Source organism: Pungitius pungitius, chromosome 17, assembly GCF_949316345.1.
Source record: "Pungitius pungitius chromosome 17, fPunPun2.1, whole genome shotgun sequence".
In the NCBI taxonomy this organism is placed as follows: domain Eukaryota; kingdom Metazoa; phylum Chordata; class Actinopteri; order Perciformes; family Gasterosteidae; genus Pungitius; species Pungitius pungitius.
In genome coordinates, this window is record NC_084916.1 from 8,987,535 (window position 1) to 9,011,210 (window position 23,676).

A 23,676-nucleotide genomic window follows, 5' to 3' on the forward strand; every position below is an offset into this window, starting at 1 on the left:
CTATTGATTTTTTTATTTATTACAATTGTTATCAACTTCGCTGATTCAAATTAAAATTAAGATGAATAATATGAATTTGACGCTTCACCATGCGCTGTAAAATGGATCACACATCAAATGGATTCAGATGCAGTGCAGTAGGCGATATAGCATTGCTGAAGTTTCCACAAAAATATCTGTTTTGGAAAAGTGGTGTTTTTTTTACCTTGACGGTGTGTATTATACATACGGACTGCTTTAGACTTCAGACGTCATTCACACGTATTGATGTAGTCTACAAACGGAGGCTCGGTGTCTTTTTCTTCACTGAAGAACTTGTCCCAAGGAAATGGACCCAGGCTGCGTGTTGCTGTGTCAGAACATTGTCACCAGAGGGCGCTCTTCTCTACAAAGCCCGCGGACACCGGGACGTGTTGTATTATTATCTTTACAATGGGTGGCGACAAAGCCCTCAGATCTCCTTTATTCCCGAGGCAGTGTGCTCAGTAAAGCAGCATGAGGCCCTTTATAAGGGTGGAACCAGGGGAGATACATCTGACTAGCTTGTTTTTGAATGAATCCAAAAGACCAAATAACTAGTTTTAATCGCATCTTATATTTGTCTTTATTTGACATTTTCAATTAGTTTTTAGAGGTGAATGTGTGGTGTCCACACATATGTGAACCCTCCCACCCTCAGTTCTATAATTGAGGGTGGGAGGGTTCATCCTCTTATCAAACCAGATGAAGAAAGAAAAATCCAATGTTTGTAACTACAAGTTGTCATTTAACACTTGTTTGTTGGTTGTTGAAGAAATATTTCAAAATATTTAATGAGTTTGAGATGTTGGTAGGAAGTTTTTGTTAAAAGCTGTCATATCCTGGCATCTGTGTTCTGTGTCAGTGCTTGAAGTTGGGTGCTAAAAGATCACATCCAAGTTTTTGTACCAATGGCCTATAGTTGGAGAATAAGAGTGTGTGTTCATGTGTGGCAATGATCTGCCAGACCGTAGATGCAACAAGGACATAAATAAAGCTGAAAATGTTAAGGTGGGCTTTTGGCACAATGTTGCCAATGAAAACATGAAAACCTGCATGGTTGCATGGTTTGTTCAGCTAGGTCAAGAAAATGGTTCAGTTTTGACAGACGAGCATTAATCAACTTCCCCACTCTTCCGCCTATTCCAATCTAATTTCATTTAGTAATTTACAGCTGATGTTCTTTCCCCTATCAACGAAGTATAATTAAGACTCATCTCTGCAGCTCAATCTAATCTTGAAGAAACGCCCCAGATATAAATAGAAAAGAACAAATTGGCTTTGATGGATTCTTTCTTTTAAAATCTTGTTTTTTAACAAATAATTGAGGTCCAAGTGCCTTCAACATTTCCATAAACATGTTTACCACATTGTTATCATGCGGCCTAATTGTGCAAAGACTTAGAAATCCTAATTAACTCTTTAATGTGAAGTGTTTATTCTGGATAATAAAGTGTAGCATGTGCTCTATTCTATTAATGCAAAGAATAGTAAGATGTGTAAATGTTGAAATTGTGCTAATGCCATTCATTGGCCTTTCCTGAAAAAAAGTCCTGATGTTGATTTGATATTTTGGTGAAGACTAAACAATTTGTTCTTGCTATACCCTTTAGACTGGTTAAATAAAGACAATCTGATTTTCAGTTGAATAGCAGAATTAAGCAATTCAACAAAGATCGACCCAACTGACCTTTTATTTATTTTGTCATATAGCACTTTTCAAATTCAATGTTAAAGTGTATTACCAAAAACCACATAGCAGTTATTGTTAGGATACCTGGAATATAAAGATGTCTAATTCAGTTGCATAAAAACGTATGCATCTCTTAATCCAACAACTTTGATCACAATGTGATGAAATGTGCAAAAGAAATTCACAATCAAGGAATCCCCCCAAAAATGTCTTTGTCTGGAGTCAAGACCGAGACAGCAGTTCTTTCTCTTCTTGGTATTTTGCTCTTTGTTGTTTTGTGTTTTTTCCAGTGCAGACCAATTCCAATCTGAAAAAGCAGGGAGGAAAATCTGATGGGGTGGAGCAGGAATTTCAGGGCGGTGTTGATGTACAATGTTGTTGCGGTCTTGCTTGGAGATAATCTGATGCTGTGCAGCAGAGCTGGTGACTACGACGCGACAAATGGTTGCAACCTGACAGTTTCCCTCTTTTATTATATCCAGGTAAGATTCATTTTTCTATATAGCTTAAAATACTGTGGTTGATTTTAGTTACAACAGGCACATTTGCAATATATTTACTTAATTGTTTTATATCTGACGCAAAAAGAAACCTGTCTGCTATTTCTATATGACTTTAAAAACTTTAGATTTGGTTGTTTATAACCTTTTATCAATTACAATTAAGTTTTATAAATAGAAACTTTAATTATCATAGTCCTTTAGAGAAACATAGCCCATCTAGCTTTAAAATGTATTCTTAGCTTTGACCTTGTTAACTCTAAAGACAACATTAGATTAAAACGTACCGACAATTATGTGAGAGAATTATTCAGTTGCTTTAAACGTTTGAGTGGAATTACACGTTTATTTGTTAAATATTGGTATGGTTTTTAATATCTAGCTGCTGTTGCAGAATGAAAACAGTCCATAACATGTTTTTTCACGTTAAAGGGAGAAATGAATTTAATCACTTTATAATTGTATTTATGTTGATCCAAATTGAATTATAAAACTCTGTGGGTAACACTTAAGTGTAATTTGTTTATCTGCCAAGGCTAATGTACTTATTTACTCATAAACCGCAGCGCCTATTAGGTAATAATCATTTCCTCTTTCCTTGAGAGATAGATGTCTCTCGTCTAACAGACAACACCAACTTACTCTTTTGGTGCCGGCACAAGGAAGAAAAACATCGCAAATAATACCCGGACACCCTTGACCCTCAACGAGATTGCCTTCCCCCTTTGCAATATGTCCAACACTGACTTAAAGAGACTCGAGCGCTTCCTCAGCATCCTGAATGGCTGCAGGGGCAGCCTGCTCTGTAACAACTCCCATCTGATTCTCCACAACACGAGCCTGGGCCTGGAGATTCTCGGTGACGACGGATCCCTCTGGCTAGGAATAGTCATCCCTGTGGTGTACGTTGTCGTGGCGACAGGCGGGGTGGTGGGCAACCTGCTGGTGATGTTCCTACTGTATTCGACTCACACCATCGCCACGGGCACCATCAACTTCTTTGTGTTCAACTTGGCTTTTTCCCACTTGGTGTTCTCCCTGGTCTTGCCCTTTTGGGCCGTGGACATTGCGATGGACTACAGCTGGCCCTTTGGCTCGGCGACGTGCAAGGCCGTGTCCTTGCTCACTGGTCTCAACGTCTTTGCCAGCTGCTTTTTCCTGACGGCTATGAGTTTAACCCGGTACTGCTACGTGGCCACTGCTCTCCAACCCGACGCCTCCCAGTGCAGCAGATCCTGCACTTCTCCGGTGGCCACGGCTTTCATCTGGGCTTTGGCCCTCGTCGCAGCGGCACCCCGGGCCGTGTTCGCCGACCTGAGCCACGTGGGCAGCGGCAACGACACGGCGTGCCTGCTCCGCTTCCCGGACGGCACGGCCTGGCTCGGGGTGAACCAGCTCCTGCGAGTGGTCCTGGGATTCCTGCTGCCGTACGCCATCATCATCCTCTCCTACCTGCTGCTGCTGCGCTTCCTCTGCCGGCACACGCTGCGGGGCGGCAACTCTCTGCGGAGGGCCGACATCTCCAAGTCCGTGGCGGTGGTGGTGCTCTCGTTCTGCGCGTGCTGGTTCCCCTACAACGTCCTGACCCTTTGGAGCGCCCTGATCCAGCTCGACATCGTCGATTACAGCGCCTCGTACTACTTGGCTCAAACGTACTTTTTCCCCCTGGCCAACTGTTTAGCTTTCACCAGCAGCTGCTTCAATCCCGTCATCTACTGCCTGGTGAGGAAAGAGTACCGCGTGGCTCTCCACAACGTGCTCTTCAAGCTGAGCCTGGCGATCATGTCGAAGATGCCCTATGGCGTGGCTTCTGAGGAGGGGTCCGGACAAACCGGGCACCTGGCCATTCCACTCAATCACATCTACAGCGAGACCATCCAAACCGACACGAGGAGATACGTACCCCTGACAGCGATCCCGACCGTGTGAAACCCCAACGCAACGACAACATTCTTTGCAAATGTACGTTGTTTTTGATTTAACAAGAATGGTGTAGTTATTTCTATTTCTAAGAGTTTGTTTTAGTTGTAATTCTGTTATTTTGTGAATAAGCTGGATCTTAAACGTGACATACAGCTTTTTCTTTATGAATGGGCTGCACAACACGTGTCTCATACAGTGGAGGCGTAATACAAGTTTCAACTTGGGAAAATGTATGCTCTAATTCAGTACAAATTTATTGAGGTGTTCTTGTCAACTTCTTGCTAGTGTTGTGTTATGGCAAAAACATGTATTCGTGTAATATCAACACATTTGTGTCATCTATTGAAATCAAAATTGATAAATAAAATAGTTTTGACCGGCACGTTGTGCACTTCTGTGTTTTTGCATGTCACCAAAATGCGCCGAAGTGTACAGTAAAGCTTATACAATCTGTCTACATGTGTGGGCGTGCATTTGTGTTAATGTATTTTTAGCCTTTTCAAGGGCTTGTCGTGACTACATTGCTATTTTTCTTAGCTACAATGTTGAAGCTTTGTATTTCTGGTGCTTCGTTGCAGCTATTTAATTTGATTGAACCGGATTCTTATCTTATTTTTTTGTCAAATGTCGAATCATAGTTTGTCCTAAAGTCTTGATGAGATGCTTTACAGCATCTCATGAAGTTAATGTACTTTGTTCCCTCAAGTAATGTAATTAATGCTTGTAAATGTACCATTTCTAAGTTTCTAAGTTGCTACATGGAAAAAGATTTTCATTTTGGGATTTATAAGTTTATTTAAATACCTCAGAAAAATCAACTGAAAAATGAATACATTCCCTTAGTTCACACAAAACAAATAATATCAAGTGTACTTACACTAATAATAATTACAAGCGCAATCATACCTACATAACTACCATTATAAATAAAACCACCAACATTAAACATTCACCATACAACATTAGGGGACTGGAGGGTATGGCTTATCTATGGGACATGGCTTATTTCAAAGAAATGTCAAGTAAATTAAGGTATTCATACATCCAACAGGCCCAATTCAAGTCAGAAATCTCACCAACTATATATTTGTGACACAGTAGATTAATTGTGCAGAGTAATAGCTGCCGAGAAAAATACCTATTTCATTCCATTATGATATACATCTATTTTAGAAACTAAATGTGTTGATGCGAGTTAAATACCCTTATTGAAAATAAACAAGATATATATAATTTATTAGGTCCTGCTTTAGCTGCAGCAAAGCGGAGGTTACATCTCCACTGGGTCAACTAAGTTTCATACACGTTCTAAAATCTCATTATGTAAACATAAAGCACTTATTCACCAGTAACTTCATAATAATCATCACTAAGCTTAATGCTGGATCATGTCATGTTTTTCATTTGGGCGAAACTCCCCCTTTTATGTAACAATAAAAAAGAGAAGGTGTAAATTAAACAGTTGATAAGATGTCCACCAGGAACCGACCAAAAAAAAAGGACTGTTGTTGGCTTGGTACTTTAAAAAAAAAAGTGGCCAATTGCAAAAGATCGTGTTTCAATATTTTTGTGCATTTGGAAATGAAGATATCAAAAGTTCTTGCTAGCAACATCTCAGTTCTCGAGCCTGATGAATATCAGGAACACAATTAATCTCACCCTGCAATTAAATTCAGGTGTGCATAATTATTACGGGAATATTTAAATATGACCGAAAACAGAACAAACTTTAGTTTGGTGGTTCTGTGATGGCAAACATTATACATAGGAGATCCTAAAATAATAAAGAACCAGCAACCTGAAACGATATTGTGATGACTTCTTTTGTTTGCTCTCAGCATGTTGAATAAAGATTTCAGAGGTAGCAGACTGTACCGCTGCAGCTAACGCAAGGAAAGATTCAGGGAAACATGAGCATATAATAAATTTGTATGTCTTATAAACATCTGCCAGTTTATGGATTGCAACTTCTCATAAAAGGAAAACAGAGGTGCAGTATAACATTTCAAAATACTGCATTGCAATGCAGGCCCAATAAGTAAAATGCACATTTCAAAAGAACTTAAAACTGCAATCCAGTATTGTTGAAAGCACCGCTGCTATTTTGGTTACACAAACATAGGCGAGATACTTCAAAAACATCTCTTGTTTTTCCACAGGACAGAAATGTATTCAGCTCTTATCCCATGAATGCAGACTCCCCGTTGCACTATAGCTCTGAGTCGCAGCATTAAGAGTTAATGTCTTTTTACCACAAGTTTAACATGCCTGAAGGCCTACCCTTGATTTGAATACATGTGACATATAAGAATAGATATACATTAAGCTATTTTATACATTTCTGCTAACACAAACCTTTGTATCTTTTAAAGGCAAGAGGTTAAGATAAATTATATCAAACATGAAATTTGTAATATAAATTATTCTGACCAACAGTAAACCAACACACTGCTTATTAATTCATCACCGGACTACAAAATAGGACATTTAATGTACAAAGTTTACAAGGGTTTTTTGTATTGGTGTTGATATTTTGGGCCCTGGGGCACAGACTGTGATGCAGTCAAATTGTATGCACATATACTACATGTCTCTGCTTGGACAGGACTTTTTTGTTTTGTTCTCGCTGTCGCTCCTCCTTTTAGTTTTCCGGTCATTTGTCGCAGTAGTTTGATGTTATATAATGCAAAAGGTTCAACAGCGGTCTCTTTTGAAAAAAAAAATTGTAAGAGTCAGCAGGTTTGATATAAAAAGATGCCTCCCAATAAGAAATCCATGTAAAAGGTTTTCTTTTTTTGTACACTAGAATAATGACCACAAATAGACTCACTCTTCCTGGCATTTAAAAAGCACATGCAGAACCATTGCACATCTATGCTTCAGAAAACATTAAACACAACCGATGAGTAATTCACAACTTGCTATAATATGATTTGTTTCCAGCTGCACATAATGTTTATATTCATAGTTATTAAAAAAATGTCAAACAGGCAAGGCAATGTTACAAAGTGCTGTACATGAAGAGGCTGAAAAGATTAATAGTGAAAATGGCAGACATGATTTCTTTCTCGAGGCTTTTACTGATCAAATAGAGGCCTGCTATCGCTGCTTGAGAAACTGCAGCTGTCAATATGATCTTTCACATTTTTAACAAATCTTGTCTAAAGACAATGTTGATTAGATATAGTTTAGGTTTCCAGTGATTGAATAGTGAAAGGACCACTATTTCCCATACTAGAACTTGTAGCATCTTATCACGACCTGGTTAATTACACATAAACCACCGCCTCAGTTTGTAGTTAAGACATTGTTGTTAAGTTCAAAATGACAGTCTCTTATAAAGTTTCCGAGCTCAAGCTGAGATATTGTCTTATGCTGCATTCAAACCAAAAGCGAAGCAAATTTTTCGAGATTTCATGCAAAGTCACTGACGTGAATGGTTGCAAATCACTCTGATTTTCTACGGCACAACGGCCATGATGCAAAGCAAACAATTTGCCTCATTCGCACGAGTTTAATTTCAATTTTGGCAAAAAAATAAATTGCCCGCGGCTGTCATGCAAAAACCAATCAGCGTTGGGATGCTCGGCCCGTCATCACCGCCGTGGAATCAAAAACAAGGGAATGAAGTGAATGACGCAAATTAACTACTAACAGTTGGGCGAGAACATTAGCTTTGCTTTTGGTGTGAACGCAGCATCAGGGTTGACAAAGCTCCCCCAGAGCCACATTAGATAATATAAAACTACTTTCACAATTTGGTCGAGTAACCCTTTAAATCAGTGACTTTATACATTTTCAGTCTTTTTCTTTCATGTCAGGTCTTTTGTGAAGCGCTTTGTATCACTTTTTTGTAATGTCATGTATAGTCTTTAGTCTTTATAGTTCCAAAGGAAAATGTTACCAAGGTTTAGATTGTATTTGAAGCAGTTAGTTGATTGTAAGATACATTTGGCATCTATTCATGTCAATTGCTGTACTAGAAAGAATGCAAAATCATAATGAGAAGCACCGTTTGTCAGTGAAAGGTTTTGCATTGCGAGTATGTTACTAAATGATGATATCACAATCGATTTAGCAATTTGGATTTGCTGGGCCCTTCATCTGGGGATCACGGGTGGCAACTGATTCACTGATTTAACAACGAGCTCGTCGCTGGTCACCACGATGGGATATTGTGCTTTTTGAAGCCGTGTTGAAATTTTGTCTGCAGCCACTGAGGTGAGAAGCAAATGTGCCGCTTGTACCGGGGACAATCATCCATATTCATCCCCACCGCTTGACATCTCTTTGCTTTTTCCTATCAAATAAAGAAATTCATTAGGTAGAGTATTGCCATTGTTGTGGGACTGGCTTATATTTCAGTCATTTTGTGCAGGCAACTCACTGCACACGTTGGTCCTCGCGCTAAACTGATTGTCAAGTTCTGGTACAGGCAAAGTTTGATTATGTGCAAAGGTTTTTTTCAAGGACGCTGTGAGATGAAGCCTCCAGTGGTTCTGGTAGATCCACTGCAGAGCTTCTCTTCAGGTGTTTTTGTAGCCTCTGAATCTTCTTACACTTGAGTGACCTTCATGAGCTCTGGTCACTTTGGTATTGGCAGTCAGGATCCTGGATGGCCATAGCCCTGGTTGATGGACTGAAGGGAGAAAAAAAACAGATGAAATAACTACTTACTCTGTTTAGAGCTTAATTCAGTTTCTGGTCGATTAGATTATTTCCCATCTTTACCAGAGTTAGAGGAAAAGTCCATTCTCCAAGATACTACTCTTCTGTAGTAGAAGATTTATTGTCTTTTTCCCAGAATAATTGTGCACTTTGAGGTTAATTGTCACTAAGGAATATTGCTGTAATTTTGTATCTTTAAGACAATCCAGACATAGTTTAAATGTTATGACTTATTGGTTGACAGGTCTGTCAATCACTCCCTAGTGGAGCTTACACGGTCAGTCGTGGATTTGGAAAAGATAGATTACATGAACACATTAGAAGGGCAAGAGTTATGTATTACAGCTAACAACTGGACACAAGGCAACGGCAGCCTACAACGCAGACTTTTTAATCCTTTTTTTAGCATTAAGACAATAACAACTCACAGTGCAGCATTATTTGAAGGGAGTTTCTTTCTCGTGACATTTGGGTGCATTTTAAAGAGTAAAAACGACAATCATCAGCTGCTTAGTAATACTGAATGCTAAATATATTAATACTAATAGATATTAAATAGAAATGATAACTGCATAAAGAAGCAGAGTACCAATTAGACACAGTTTGAGAATTCCTAACTGACCTGCGGGTCTCCATTTTGAATAAAGCAGTTGTCTTGTAATTATTGCAGTAGTCATATAGTATAGTTTAAAAAGGACTTGATCTTCTCATTCAGGTCTGGACCACAGAGGAATTTAGGCATACTTAAAATGCTGAACTGATCCTTTTAAACCTTAATTCTGTTTTTCTGAGCATAAAGAACTACACTTTTAAACTGAAGGCCAAGCATTTGACATGTACTCTTACTGTGAATCATCAACTGGAACATTCGTTGCCGTTAGTGTTGCTCTGACTAGAGTTTGAGACAGAATCTCTAGACTCCAAATTTGTAGGCTGCAGAGTTTGTACGTCTGTTCTCATTACACATTCCTATTCGTTTGAGAAGCCTGTTGTAAAAAACAATTACAATCTCACAGTCCCAGTGGAGAAACTCTCGTTTCCTGAACATCTTTCAGGGCAACAATTTGGTTTCTTTGCATTTGATGTGTTTTTCAACGTGTTTTTGTTCCTCCTGAGATATTTTGCCTTAAAAGCGACCGACGCGCGCGCACACACACACACACACACACACACACACACACACACACACACACACACACACACACACACACACACACACACACACACACACACACACACACACACACACACACACACACACACACACACACACACACACACACACACACACACACACACACACACACACACACACACACACACACACACACACACACACACACACACACACACACACACACACACACTCTTCACCTGCGTCACAATCCATCCCACATGGTGCATTCACGACACTGAGCCATGCAGAATCACGATGACGCTCTGAGTCAGAGTCAAGGCTTTCTGACGCTGGAAGCATTCTGTGGTAAAATGATCTTTTTTTTTGTGGTAGATAATGTTCAGTTCGCAGAACTAGATTAACCTTTGCACATAAAGCATGGGATTTTTAGGATGAGCACTGTGTTTTCCGTGCAGCATAATGGTGAAATGTTTTTCCCCTCGATGTGACAAACGTACTTTGGAAGGATGGTAATAGCTGAAGAGTATGACAGCTGAAAACTTTTTCCCTGCTCTGGCGAATGCGTTGAATGCGATGTAAGAATGATGCAAGCTGTTTTAGGACATGACGAGTTTAGCAAATAGGGATGATAAAAGATGTAGACACAGGCACAAACCTGGTCTGTGAGGATTCGGGGCTTAATATCAGGAATGGCACCCACTCTCAGCTCATCTTCCACAGCCATGAGTCTGACAACAAGGAAATAGAAACAAACATACCGGATGACAAAAATGAAATTAAAAAGCCGGTGTTCTTTAAATTTACTGTTGTATTATTTTGCCATATAATGATATTAAGGTCTGGACATTTTCTGGGTGTATTCAGCTATCCTCAGAGCTTCCTGAAGCTGAATCAGAACTGTGGTCAGAATAATTCAGGCAGTTCAAATTCAGCTGTTCAGTTACATGACTTGTGAAATGAGTTCTGCGGGTTAGTTCAGTGTGCACCCATCTGCTGAATATTTAATTCAACTCTACCAAATGAGATGAGTGTGAGTGCTGTACACTCATATCATACAAAACTTTGGCTTTAAGAAGTCACTTTAATGGGGTGCTTGATGTAACTCATTGGATTCCAATAAAATACTCAATGCACCCCTCTCCATGTAATTCCTGTGTTCCATGAAACATTTCTTCCAAGTACATGTAGCTACAGTTAGAATTATTCATTCCTACCGTATTCAAGTTATTGAAATAAAATTAAAACCAACCCTGTTAAGTGATTCATATTTAAGTATGAGTCTAAAGGGTATGGTTTGAGGTATCAATTATTTAAACATTTTAAGGAATAGTTCTACATTTTGGCATGTACACATATTTGCTTGTGTTCGATGCCACTCGTCTGTGCATTAAAGCTAACCCGTGTAGTGTTTAGACCAGTACTTGGGAAAGTTGTTGAGTGAGTCTTTTGTCTCTAAATGTAAATCTCTACAAGGTTAGTTATTAATCTGGCGCAAATTTTCAGAAATGTGCAAAACAAAATGGTTTCCATTCACAACTGTAATGCACGCGCCCGTCAACCTTCAAACTATTGAAAAACATGTCAGTTTCTTTATTGGTGTTGGTTTCATGTGTACATTTGAGGAAGGTTACTTACTCATTTAGTCTGTCACTATTTTTCATCTCTTCAGTGGAGCGGAATCTTCAGTGGACGCTGAAAGTCGCATGCTTCATGTGCATTATGCTTTATGTCTTAAATCAAAGTTTTACCACCTCAGCTAAATGGACCATTTGATTTTTGCAGTATTCAAATTAAATTTTATAAAAACGTCACATAAATGGCGAAATTCATGGACTCCGATAACCAGAGGTGTTGTATGAATATATCCTTAACTTGGAGACACTCCAGGGAGTGCCCTTGAAGTCTGGAGCCCGAATCAGGAGGAGCCGGGATGGCTGTTTGCTCCTGCTTCCAATCTTCCCATTCCGAGCTATGCTTTTTCCTCAGAGCACAATTAGAGCGGTATCTTACGCAAATAAGCGTATAGCCCAAAATCTTGAACTATGTCTTTAGGATTTTCATTCAAAAACATTTTTTTATGGCCCTAGAAAAGTAAACCTTGTTGTTCATCACGTATGACACACTACCTGTATTTCCCCCTTTTTTTTAAGTTTGCTGTATTTGGGGCGTTTCTTGTCAGCCTTTGGTAACTGCGTGTGTAGCCTCCAGCCACACGGTGCAGGGTATGAGCCCTGGACCCCATAAGAACAACCAGGTGTCAAATTGTAAGCACCAATCCAAGGAGAAGCTTCAAAAATGATATGCCCACACGCCAAAGAAATTGCCAATATGGCGAGTGAAAACGTTAAGCGGACAATTCTCAACGTCTGGGACACCGATCGCTGCTGCATGCGACGCTGCTGCATGCGACGCTGCTGTGTGTTCTGGCAACAGTGGTCAGCTGAGCATGAGCTTCTGAGCTGGGAAAGATGGGCCAAATGAGGATTGTGTTTGTAAACTGCAACAAACCAAAATCCTCCTCATTCTTCCATTAATTGTATTTTGTGTAGGTGTTAACATTTAAGAAGAGATTGTCATTTGTTTTCACTAAGCACCGTGTTTGTCTGAGTACTTATTCAGCAGACCAAAAACTTCTAAATGGAAGGTAGATGCATTTGTAAATCCAAACACCTCTGCTTTGTATTCAATTTCCCTTGAGGATTTTTTGTAGAACATCCTTAATTTGCTAAACATCATTCTTTTCACCGTACTGAAGTGTATGCATATATATATTTTATCAAATTGGACGTGGTAGACATTTTAAGTGGCAATTGGCGCAGCCTTGTTTCTGCCAGCTGCAGTTCAACCTGAAAGCTAATCACCTGTTGATGATGCCTTTGATTTGAGAGTCCTTCTCCACTTGCTGCTGCTTCAGCCGGCGCTCACTGTCTTCCAGGCGGTTCTGGTACTGCATTAGGATCTTGCTTGTCTGCTGTTCTTGCGACACCATTCTGTGCTCATATTCTTCAAGCTTGCGATGAGACATCTTCAGACGCTCCTTCAATAAATGGATCTCATCTTCGTACTCTTTTACCTGAAATAAAATTAAAGTAACTTCACCTGTGTTGACTCCTGTATATTTTCTGGAAGAACAAGTTTTATATTATCTTTATGAGCTCAACGGCCTCATTATATATATATGACCATATCCTAAATTATATATTTTTCAAGCTCTAACCAATTTTAACCATATTTTAAACATTTTTCTCTGCGTGCGAACGTTCAATCAAATTTTAGGACATAAATTATGTATTTATTCATGTCACGTCAACGCATGCGCGGTATACCGTGGGAGATGACCGAAACTAATGCTAATGCTAATTAGCGATCCTTGCTTACTAACAGACCCATTTAGTTTAATTCCAAAGCAACCCAGGCTGACTCCAGTAAGGTAATGACCAAGAGTAACTTTTTTTCTATACTATCCTTTGTTTTAGGCCAAGTGACCAGACCTTTTAGAGTTAATGTTATTGAAAAAGAAGAAACATTTCTGACCCTCTCCAGTCGCGATTCATCCATGCTCTTGGAGTATTCTTTCAGCTGCCCCTCACGGTCTGGCCTCAGGCTCTCGATGTCAGCAGAGAGATGCGGCATGTTGGACACCCAAGCGACGGTACGTTCGTTGAGGGCTGGGGTGTTCAAGGTTGACTGAGAACCCTGAAACAACAACACACGCAAGTCATGCTTTAAAACCCATGTGTTTGTGCAAGAAACACCTCGAAAACATGCCAATATAATGGCACACTGTATAAAGGGAGACACTTAAGTGGCATCAAGCTTTATGCCAATAAAGAGTACCATAGATTGACCTGTTTATTGCCTGGTTTGAGCAGATGCTGCTGTGGCGGCTGCAGTTGCGTCTGTTGAGACTTCTTGTTGCTTTTTGTGGGCGTGTCAGTTGACTCCTCTGCAGCTGCTGGAGGGCCCTGGGTCTCTTTGGCGGAGCTTGTCTGGTATGGGAGTCCAGGAGCTGGACTGTCTGTCACCGACAGCTGCGCATCTTGTTGTTGCTGTTGATGCTGCGGGTGTTGCTGTTGCGGATGTTGCTGTGGAAGTTGCTGTTGATGCTGCGGGAGTTGCTGTTGATGCTGCTGCTGCGGATGCTGCTGCTGCGGATGCTGCTGCTGCGGATGCTGCTGCTGATGATGCTGCTGCTGCTGCGGATGCTGCTGCGGATGCTGCTGCGGATGCTGCTGCTGATGATGAGAATGGCGCGATTTTGGCTGACTGCCGCTGAAGTTTGTGTCAGAAGAGTCAAGGAGGAGGTTCCTGCTTTGCGGGCGAACTTTTGGAGGTGTGCCAGTGGCTGGAATGTTAATAGACCGCTGTGACTTCAAGTGTTGTGGCTGAGCCATGGACGACTGGCGTACATGGTGAACTGTAGTGGGTGGTGTGGCCAAGGAGGCGGGGGTGCCCGTCCCAGTGCCGGACTGAGACACAATTCCCATCAGGTGCTGTTGCTGAAGAGATTCCTGAAATGAGACAAAACAGTAACAGACCAAAAAAGATCATGTCAGGAAAATCAAGAAAATGTTTGATGCCCCCCAATAAACACACAAAGCAAACAGTGCACATGTCCACACAAGACAATCCATTACCAGAAAAGCTTTCAAAGTACTAAACCCGAAAGGCATCAAAATCATTTTCTTAAAGTTTTACAAAGGAATACAAATTACAGCGTAGTCATAGTGCAGTGGGAGATATGAAGGAAGCACTTCCCATTGAATTTAAGGCAGAAAGGCTTTGACTTGAAATTGGAGGAGACATCAGGTTTGTTCCAAAAATGTGGTGCACAGAAACTGAATACTGATGTTCTGTTCTGACTCTGCAGAACGAAGCAGGCCTGAGGTCTGAATAGTCCGAATTATAGGAGGGTAAGTGGGTAGGTGGACGGATGGATTGATGAATCCTTGGTAAAACACACCGTCTGTATAAATAAACAGGAAGCCTGGGATGTTTGTTCCATTAAGGCCCACACAAAAGGACAGAAATAGCTCGAGACTACACTCACCGGCCACTTTATTAGGTACCCCATGCTAGTAACGGGTTGGACCCCCTTTTGCCTTCAGAACTGCCTCAATTCTTCGTGGCATAGATTCAACAAGGTGCTGGAAGCATTCCTCAGGGAGTTTGGTCCATATTGACATGATGGCATCACACAGTTGCCGCAGATTTGTCGGCTGCACATCCATGATGCGAATCTCCCGTTCCACCACATCCCAAAGATGCTCTATTGGATTGAGATCTGGTGATTGTGGAGGCCATTTGAGTACAGCGAACTCATTGTCATGTTAAAGAAACCAGTCTGAGATGATTCCAGCTTTATGACATGGCGCTTTATCCTGCTGAAAGTAGCCATCAGAAGTTGGGTACATTGTGGTCATAAAGGGATGGACATGGTCAGCAACAATACTCAGGTAGGCTGTGGCGTTGCAACGATGCTCAATTGGTACCAAGGGGCCCAAAGAGTGCCAAGAAAATATTCCCCACACCATGACATCACCACCACCAGCCTGAACCGTTGATACAAGGCAGGATGGATCCATGCTTTGATGTTGTAGACGCCAAATTCTGACCCTACCATCCGAATGTCGCAGCAGAAATCGAGACTCATCAGACCAGGCAACGTTTTTCCAATCTTCTATTGTCCAATTTCGATGAGCTTGTGCAAATTGTAGCCTCAGTTTCCTGTTCTTAGCTGAAAGGAGTGGCACCCGGTGTGGTCTTCTGCTGCTGTAGCCCATCTGCCTCAAAGTTCGACGTACTGTGCGTTCAGAGATGCTCTTATGCCCACCTTGGTTGTAACGGGTGGTTATTTGAGTCACTGTTGCCCTTCTATCAGCTCGAACCAGTCTGGCCATTCTCCTCTGACCTCTGGCATCAACAAGGCATTTCCGCCCACAGAACTGCCGCTCACTGGATGTTTTTTCTTTTTCGGACCATTCTCTGCAAACCCTAGAGATGGTTGTGCGTGAAAATCCCAGTAGATTAGCAGTTTCTGAAATACTCAGACCAGCCCTTCTGGCACCAACAATCATGCCACGTTCAAAGTCACTCAAATCCCCTTTCTTCCCCATACTGATGCTCGGTTTGAACTGCAGGAGATTGTCTTGACAATGTCTACATGCCTAAATGCACTGAGTTGCCGCCATGTGATTGGCTGCTTAGAAATTAAGTGTTAACGAGCAGTTGGACAGGTGTACCTAATAAAGTGGCCGGTGAGTGTACATTACCGTATCAATAAAGACTATAATTTTGCACAGAATTCTGTACACACCATCAAGTCACAACCAAAAAGGTCGGTTTAAATTAGTTAAAAGCTTTTGCAAAAATCCATCGAACATTTTTTCTCAAATGTTAATCAACTTTATTGGAAAGGCTGAAGTTCCAGTATAGACTCAAGAGATCAATCTAAAATCTACATTGAATATCAATTGAATAAAGAATATAATGTATGTACTGTATGGGAAAAGAATATTTGCCAATTTGGCCTGAAGTATTTTTCTGGCTGAGGCGGTCCTCGTAACAACATTTTTATATCCAGTAATGATAAAACTCAAAATAATAGTATCCAGCTTGGACATTGAGGGTTTACTTTTACATTTAAAAAAGTATTAATCGACAGAAAAACAAAATGCACATTGAATTACTTATTCAAATATAAAGTGGTGCTTGAGGAACTTTGTTACTGAGGAGACAAACAAATGTTACATAGAAATCTGTAGTAGTTTATACACAAACATATAATACAATCTTTTTTTAATAATAGAAAATATATACAGAGCTACTACTATTTTATAGCCTACCCTCACTGATATAAATGTGTGAGGACAATAACAGCCTGTCCGCATAATGCACCCAGAGTTTGAAGATTTAGAATGCGATCGTGGATAGACCAGTAGTTAGAGATTAAAGAGACACAAGGGACACTTAAACAGTTCCAAGTGAACAATGCAAATGAGTATCAGTGAGCCGGGAGTTCATGGAAGAGCGTTCACACGTTTTCAAACACCATTCTGCATATTGAGCTTCACTTATGAATAAGTAGGGAGACGCCTTCCCATCCTGATCAAAGTCCTCTTTTCCAAGCTCATTAATAGGCAGGAGACGTTCTGTTTACACGGGCGCAACTTTGTAATCAATGATGACTGTTTCAGTCACCTCTTTGCCAAAATGAGGAGCTATGTTATTTTTTGTAATTATTAAAACACTTAGATTGTTACATCCATATACTGTATAAATATAATTTTAGACCCCAAATAGCTAAGCTTTCTTCCTACTTTGCGAGGAACTTGTACAGAAAACATGCCAAACTTATATTATATACTTACTATTTTCTATTTATTGCTTGAGATTCACATTTTTGAATAATAATAGGTTAACCCTGTTGAAACAAAACATTACAAACAATCTTTCTGATAAGATGTAAAGTGCATAAAGAGAATGCGAATCTCCTACCTGCACCTGCAGGGACAGTTGGTGCCAGGCGAAGTCGTTGCTCTGGTTCTGCCGGGTAAAATCGTCACTGTAACTGTGTGAGTGGACAATGCTGGGCTGCACCAGGCTGCTCTGTGACCGCAGGGCGGACAAGTCCTCGCTGCGGGAGAAAGCGCTGTTGCCAAAGGTCGGTGCATAGTCGTGGTGGCCGTTCTCTGGCTCCGGGGCGAGGAGGAGAGGGGGGGGGTGAGGCTGAGCCGGGGAGTTCTGGGCAGCCAGATGGAATAGCGGGTTCTGGAATGACAGGGGGAAGTGCATGGCGGCTGCCGCCTGCTGCTGCTGTTGAGAGATGGATTCGGTGGGCCCCCCTATGTGGCCCATCTGGCTCAGCCTCAAACCAGACCCCGAGGAGCCCGCTGGCATATGGCCCCCCACACGAAGGGGACCACAGAGGTTTCCGAAGCTGTGGCCCAGGCCGGCTATGGAGGCTTGAGAGTTGGTGAGCATGTCGCCCACAGAGTTGAGGTTGGAGATGCTGTTCATGCGGGAGTCCTGCAGGTCCATCATGGACACGCTTTTATTCACACTATGGACCTGAAAGCACCGTAAAAACAACTATTGTAACATGACAAGACTCACAACTCCACTTCTAAATGTGTATATTAAATTGAAGTTAACAGACATGTTAACAGCTAATTTACATACTTATTGTATGCAAAGGTTTTACAGTCCGTTTTTTTCCCTTTTAAGCTTATTTTCCATGTATCTGAAATACAAATATAGGCTTGTTTCTCTTCTATATTTTTGTTGTGTTGTTGAAAAAGCCTATGTTAATAACATGTCTTTCATTGATCTTAAATTTGTTCAAATCAACACAAGGATGAGGCGACACTTACTGAATGCACTGTAATGTTTAGCTTTTAAAAATGTTATTACTTCATAAAATCGGACATCGCCAGCAAATTCTGTTATCAAATCCAAAGTCTTGAGATTTCAAAATGTCTCTGATTAAATAATGCAACGCTAAAAACCGGTTGTAATCTAAAACTCAATTAATTTACTCTCAAATGTATGCTTTTGGGTGAAAGTCATAAAAACTGCCATTACTGCTGTTATACAAAGAAAGCAATCAAGCCTAAGTGCTCCCCTGAATTCAATAACAGTGCGATACCACGACGTCGTACCTTTGGATCAGGCTCGGTGATGTCGGAGCTGCTTGTGCAGTACGCGGGGCTGGACCGAGCCAGCGGCGGGCGAGTCACGTAGAACACTTCCCTCGACGAGCGCAGGTCTCGTTCTGCATGACGCCTCATGTTCAGGTTGGATGAGAGGGATTCTACAGCCGAGACTCCCGTCGTAGGGGATGGCAGGCGAGAGATGTCTATGGAACTGCAGATAGCCAACACAGATAATCGAACGGGTTGATTAACATGGGTCATATTTTTATTTATCCCATTCAAAACATTGGCAGCTTGTGGAGAAAGTTTTATCAATTTTTGTAGAATCTTCTTCAGACCTGAAAGGAAACAAAAAGATTAGAGAAAAGTAATATAAACGCAACTGTCTTCATCAGATCACTTACAAATGATTGTAAAAATGACAGAAATCAAGCTCGCTACACCCGGTAAGGGTCTGACCTTTGGCCTGCTTTACATAAATATTAGATAAGGCGCGTTGGCTGTAACTATAGCTTGTTACTTTTTTTGAAGCTGTTGTGCAAGAAACAGATGCTGTAACGAGAGAACCTGTCTCCTGACAATAGTGGAGCACCGACGTGATTTAAAACTCAGAGGAAGCAGGTTTGGGTAAGAGTCCGGGAACAGATGGTGCTGAAAAACTACTGATTGATAAACTACTTTAAAACCCTGCAGAGCATCAGCATTATGGGCTTTTAGGAATAAGCTAGCGTTTTGAGCTACTAATTCCTCATATATTCTGTTCTCTTTTCCTTTTTATTTGTGACACAGTAATGATTACGTTTGTGTGCAGTCGGTTCCTATTTGTAACTATGACATTGTCAAAGTCAAGGAATCAATCCTCTGTTCAAATGTAAAACCATTTGCAATCTCCGTCTTGGACCCGTCCTCTTTGAAGACATGCTAATCCAAACTGTAGTGCTGAAACCCCAAATAGTGCACACGAGAAAAGAAACCCACGGGTGAATACCTGTTTAAGTCGCGCATCATAAGGCTTTGGAAGTCAGAGGACATTAGACGATTGAAAGATGGGCGCGAGAAGAGTCGGTCCTTCGGCCGGTCCGGCTGGTGGTTTGTAGGCATGTGAAGCTGCGGGTTCCTCAGGGCGACGCTGATGTCATTCAGAAGCCTTGGCAGGGGTCCCAGTTTCAGAATGGCATCCTTCAACATAGAAATATTTTAAAAACCAAGAAAAGCTCACATGCTTCACACCAGGTGTTATGATGTAGGTGAAACCTCATGTACTGAGAAACAACTTTAGTTCATAGTCATTCTGTTAACAAATGTCTTCTAAATATTGATTTGGGGATTAAGAAAGCGTGGTGATCATTAAGGGTAGACATATACTCATTCTAGGTATCTGAATGGGTGTCAGGAGAAGGACTAGATTATTCAGCCTTTTATGCAGCCAAGTGGAAAGTTCTACAGGACTGGCCCCAGGGGTTGGAAACCTCTTCTGTATACAGTACGATTCACTGGTTCATTCAGAAAACACAGGGAATATCTTTCAAGGAACACTTCAAAATGTAAATTTTAAAGTGCACTACTTTTAAAACAGTTTGGGGGCTCTGCATAAATTATGCATTACTTTCATTATGTTACAAGTATAGTACAATTTCAATAAATTAACAGGGCAAGCACTGTAATTAAATATTAAAGTACTAATTCCACCTCAGTTTTAATGGAGTTCAAATAATATTAATCCTGTCTGACAATGAACTACAGAACATCATTTTCCAAATCTAACCCTTTAAGTTAGAGACAGAAATCCTATTAAAATGTATAATTTCATGTTCCAGCGGGTTATTCTAGCTACCTTGCTAAGCTGGCCCATGACTTCCCAAAGCAGGCTGTGTAGCATGGACAATTCTCTTCCGAGGTCAATGTAGCCCTCAAACCCTCCAGCGTTTCCTCCGGCCTCCATGTTGGAAATCTCATAGAGAAACTGCTGCATGGAGCCCCACTCCATTTCCAGAAACTCGTTCATGAAATACATGTATTCCTCCTTGGGTCCAAATCTGCAGAGACAATAATGACAGGATGCATGAAGACTGGGGTGCAGGGGATGAATTAAACGGCGGGTGCTAATATTTACGTAAGACTTTTTGGTGGATGACACATACACTGTGTCATATATTTTGACTTGCAAAAAGGTATGTGGACAGTGATTCATTTTTTTCTGTGGATATTTAAATTGATTCAACAGTGAGTGTGTCGACATGCCGTCTTGAATCCTGTCTGTCTTTAGATAACTGTTGTAAACGTAGACCACCATTACATTGTTTACTCTTTTTCACTCTAGCTGAACTAGAACCACAAACACTGCTGTACCTCACCAAAACTCAGGCAAGTTTATTTTTTGTTTTTTAGAAAGATCGAAAGTAGTGTCTCATACAATGAATTGGACATAATCTGCATTCACTGCCACTGTGTGTTTTACATTGCTTATCAGGCTTCTGGTGTCTTGACAAGAGGTAATTAGGACTTGTTTTCTTTCAAATTGCAGTGTAACAGTCGCCGTGCAGACACACTTGGGAGAGATCTGCTCTATGCAATGTGCCTTTTTAACTTTACTTGGTTTTGGTTTTTTAAAGCGTAAGCCTAGTAAATTGCTCAATTAATTTGATACCTTGTTTTTTATTACGTGCATTTGTTTTGGGAAACTAGATATTGAGGAAATAAATGCCTACCACAACTAAATGATCATATTTAAAGATGTCTGATTATTATTTGTATCCGATGTGCCTAGAATGAAGTTTGTTAAATTACCACTAAACCTTTGACATCTTGTTGGCACAGTAAGTGGACCTGCATAGTTAAGCTGTAATAGTTTTGATATTCAAAGAACTGAACGTAGGCAGGTCGGTACACGCGTGTCTCAGCTAAAAGCTTCGCGGGTGAGTAATGCTTTGTACCCGCCCAGTCAAAACTGGGGCTTTGTGTCTGTGACATGTAGCCCATCTCACACGAGTGAGCTAATTCAAATGAATGTTGCTGTACGAGGACAGCAATAACAGGGACTCACTTGCTGAAGCTGGCCAGGTTCTGCATCACCTTGGCGATAAGCGTGAGCGTGCGGGACGTGCGCTCAGCGGGGTACTCCTGCATTAGGTTGAACAGGGAGGGGGACATGATGGCTGGGCACATGAAGCGAAGAAATAGGGAGGAGCTGATGAGGCTGTCTGCAAGATCCTCTCTTCCACGCTCAGCACATCTGGCTCTCCAAGAGGCAAAAACCTCCTTCAGCTCTCTGGGAAATATGCTGAAAGTAAAACATTATTCCATTACCCGATAGTAAAAGGTACAGTCAAATCCAGCAGCTACTGCAAAGGCTTCAGGTATTCAGCAGGGTCGGGAAACTAAAATAATATTCAACAATACTCTGCTCTGGATTTGAGAATGTGTTTATGAACATGACGTTGACAATACAACTGAAAAATATTTAAATTGTAGATAATCATGTTCAATTACAGTTATTAAATGCAAAAAAACAGGACAACTGTAATTTTTTCTGTGTTTCAAATCTTCTAGTGGCAGGTTGGGACCTTTTTTCAATCATGATGTCAGGAAATTTAGAAAATGTAAGAGGTAAAACTGACTGAATTTTATAAAAATGATGAGGATCGACCTTTCTGTCGGGCCCAACTTTAGAGGAAGAAGAATGTTCAGGCCCCACCGCCCCAAAAATAATGTAACAAAATGGTCCAAGCTGAATTTTTATTGAAATAATGACATTTTGTGACTGATTAAAAATAGAATAAAGAAAATGAAAGTCACTTTCATGTAAACCAGATTGCTCCATCAGACAAAAACAAACGTGCAATGTGCAATAACTTTGTCGGAACAATGCAAATAAAGAAAAGAATCCTCTGTTCAGTCAGCTCTATTCCAGGTGGAAACGGTGAATTGCTCCGCCTCGCTTCACTGGAGGTGGTCAGGTTAATGGTATCCCTCCGCCGGTGGAAACAGTGCTTTCTTGTTTACCACAAAATGTCTATTTTCATTGGAATTTAAGTATATGACTTATCTGCAGGGCTTAACTAGTAGATTATGGTCAGGTTGAAGCCTGACCATGGTTTGAAAAATTAACCAATTAACACAAACACATTTCAAAAGAAGTCAATACAAAGCATTACTGTAAGTTTAACTTTAAGTTTTAACTTATCTAAAACCTGTCAAAACTCTGAGTTAAATAGAACTAAGTGGACATAACTAAACAGGGCTGTGATGTTTTACAGTGCGCTTCGATCGGTGTTCTCACCATAGTTTGCATGTCTCAGTGTCCTTGAGCAAGGCACTGAAGCTTCACACTGCTCCTTAATTACTAAGGATGGTTAAAATGCAGATAATAATTTCTCCATGTGGGATTAATAAAGGATTATATTTTATAATTATTTTTCAATAAATCTACATTTTCGCCCAGCCCCTCGCTCCCCACAGTTTGAGAACCACTTTGATAGACCAAGATGGACATTTGAGAGTTTAGCAGAACAAAATCAATACAGAACAGATAGATGCACAGTTATCTGAGGGATGCTGATGGGGGGAAACCAACCAGAGAGAGTTGATGATCTTGCAGAGAAGTAGCTCACAACACATTCGAAGGTTAGCTTGATGGTCAGCGAGGACTGACGGCGGGACCCGCATGGGATCCACCTCACAGTTCTCCTCGGACTCGTATAAGGCTCGAATGAAGTCACCTGTAGGTGATAGATCCAACCGTCATTATGTCTCTAAAAAGGCTAGATGTTCCTCCCAGAAAAAAGTCATGCCATAAACAACTATAACAGATGGATCAGGAAGACACAATTGCACATACGCTGAAGAGAATGTTGGGTATGTCTGATGATTATGACAGTAAACAAGAAGAATAATCCATGTTTGAATTACCAATGTGTTAAACCAGGCTGTCTAAATTTAAAATATGCAGGATTGTAATGAAAGGAATTCAACATGACTGGTTGATCTTCCTTTCCTTTCGTTGTATTTGTGTACATCAAGAGAAGCCTTAACATTGACTCCAACTATTCTCTTCCCAAATTTAGATTTCCTAGTGTGCCACTA

At 40.8% G+C, this 23,676-nt stretch overlaps 2 protein-coding genes across 5 annotated transcripts in view; one reads left to right on the top strand and one right to left on the bottom strand.

The window, feature by feature from the left end:
• Positions 1–1,484: 1,484 nt before the first annotated feature.
• LOC119219413 (relaxin-3 receptor 1-like) lies at positions 1,485–4,510 on the top strand. Of its 2 annotated transcripts, none has more exons than XM_037474609.2 (2): positions 1,485–2,193; positions 2,817–4,510. In XM_037474609.2, exon 2 carries the CDS (start codon positions 2,944–2,946, stop codon positions 4,138–4,140), a length of 1,197 nt encoding a protein of 398 aa, XP_037330506.1. In that variant the 5' UTR covers positions 1,485–2,193; positions 2,817–2,943; the 3' UTR covers positions 4,141–4,510. The 2 variants fall into 2 exon arrangements, with proteins under 2 accessions (XP_037330506.1, XP_037330507.1); XM_037474610.2 differs by having other exon boundaries at positions 2,821–4,510.
• Positions 4,511–8,052: 3,542 nt separating this feature from the next.
• LOC119219137 (ras/Rap GTPase-activating protein SynGAP-like) overlaps positions 8,053–23,676 on the bottom strand; it is a 31,116-nt gene continuing 15,492 nt past the window's right edge. For all 3 annotated transcript variants that reach the window (XM_062558498.1, XM_062558500.1, XM_062558499.1), the window contains 11 exons: positions 23,168–23,312; positions 21,638–21,874; positions 20,429–20,630; positions 19,583–19,773; positions 18,601–18,805; positions 17,438–18,010; positions 13,789–14,451; positions 13,475–13,636; positions 12,802–13,013; positions 10,596–10,668; positions 8,053–8,773 (listed from right to left, as the gene is read on the bottom strand). In XM_062558498.1, the coding sequence (XP_062414482.1) occupies positions 8,738–8,773; positions 10,596–10,668; positions 12,802–13,013; positions 13,475–13,636; positions 13,789–14,451; positions 17,438–18,010; positions 18,601–18,805; positions 19,583–19,773; positions 20,429–20,630; positions 21,638–21,874; positions 23,168–23,312 (2,699 nt within the window). In that variant the 3' untranslated portion in view covers positions 8,053–8,737. The remainder of the gene's footprint in view (positions 8,774–10,595; positions 10,669–12,801; positions 13,014–13,474; positions 13,637–13,788; positions 14,452–17,437; positions 18,011–18,600; positions 18,806–19,582; positions 19,774–20,428; positions 20,631–21,637; positions 21,875–23,167; positions 23,313–23,676) is intronic.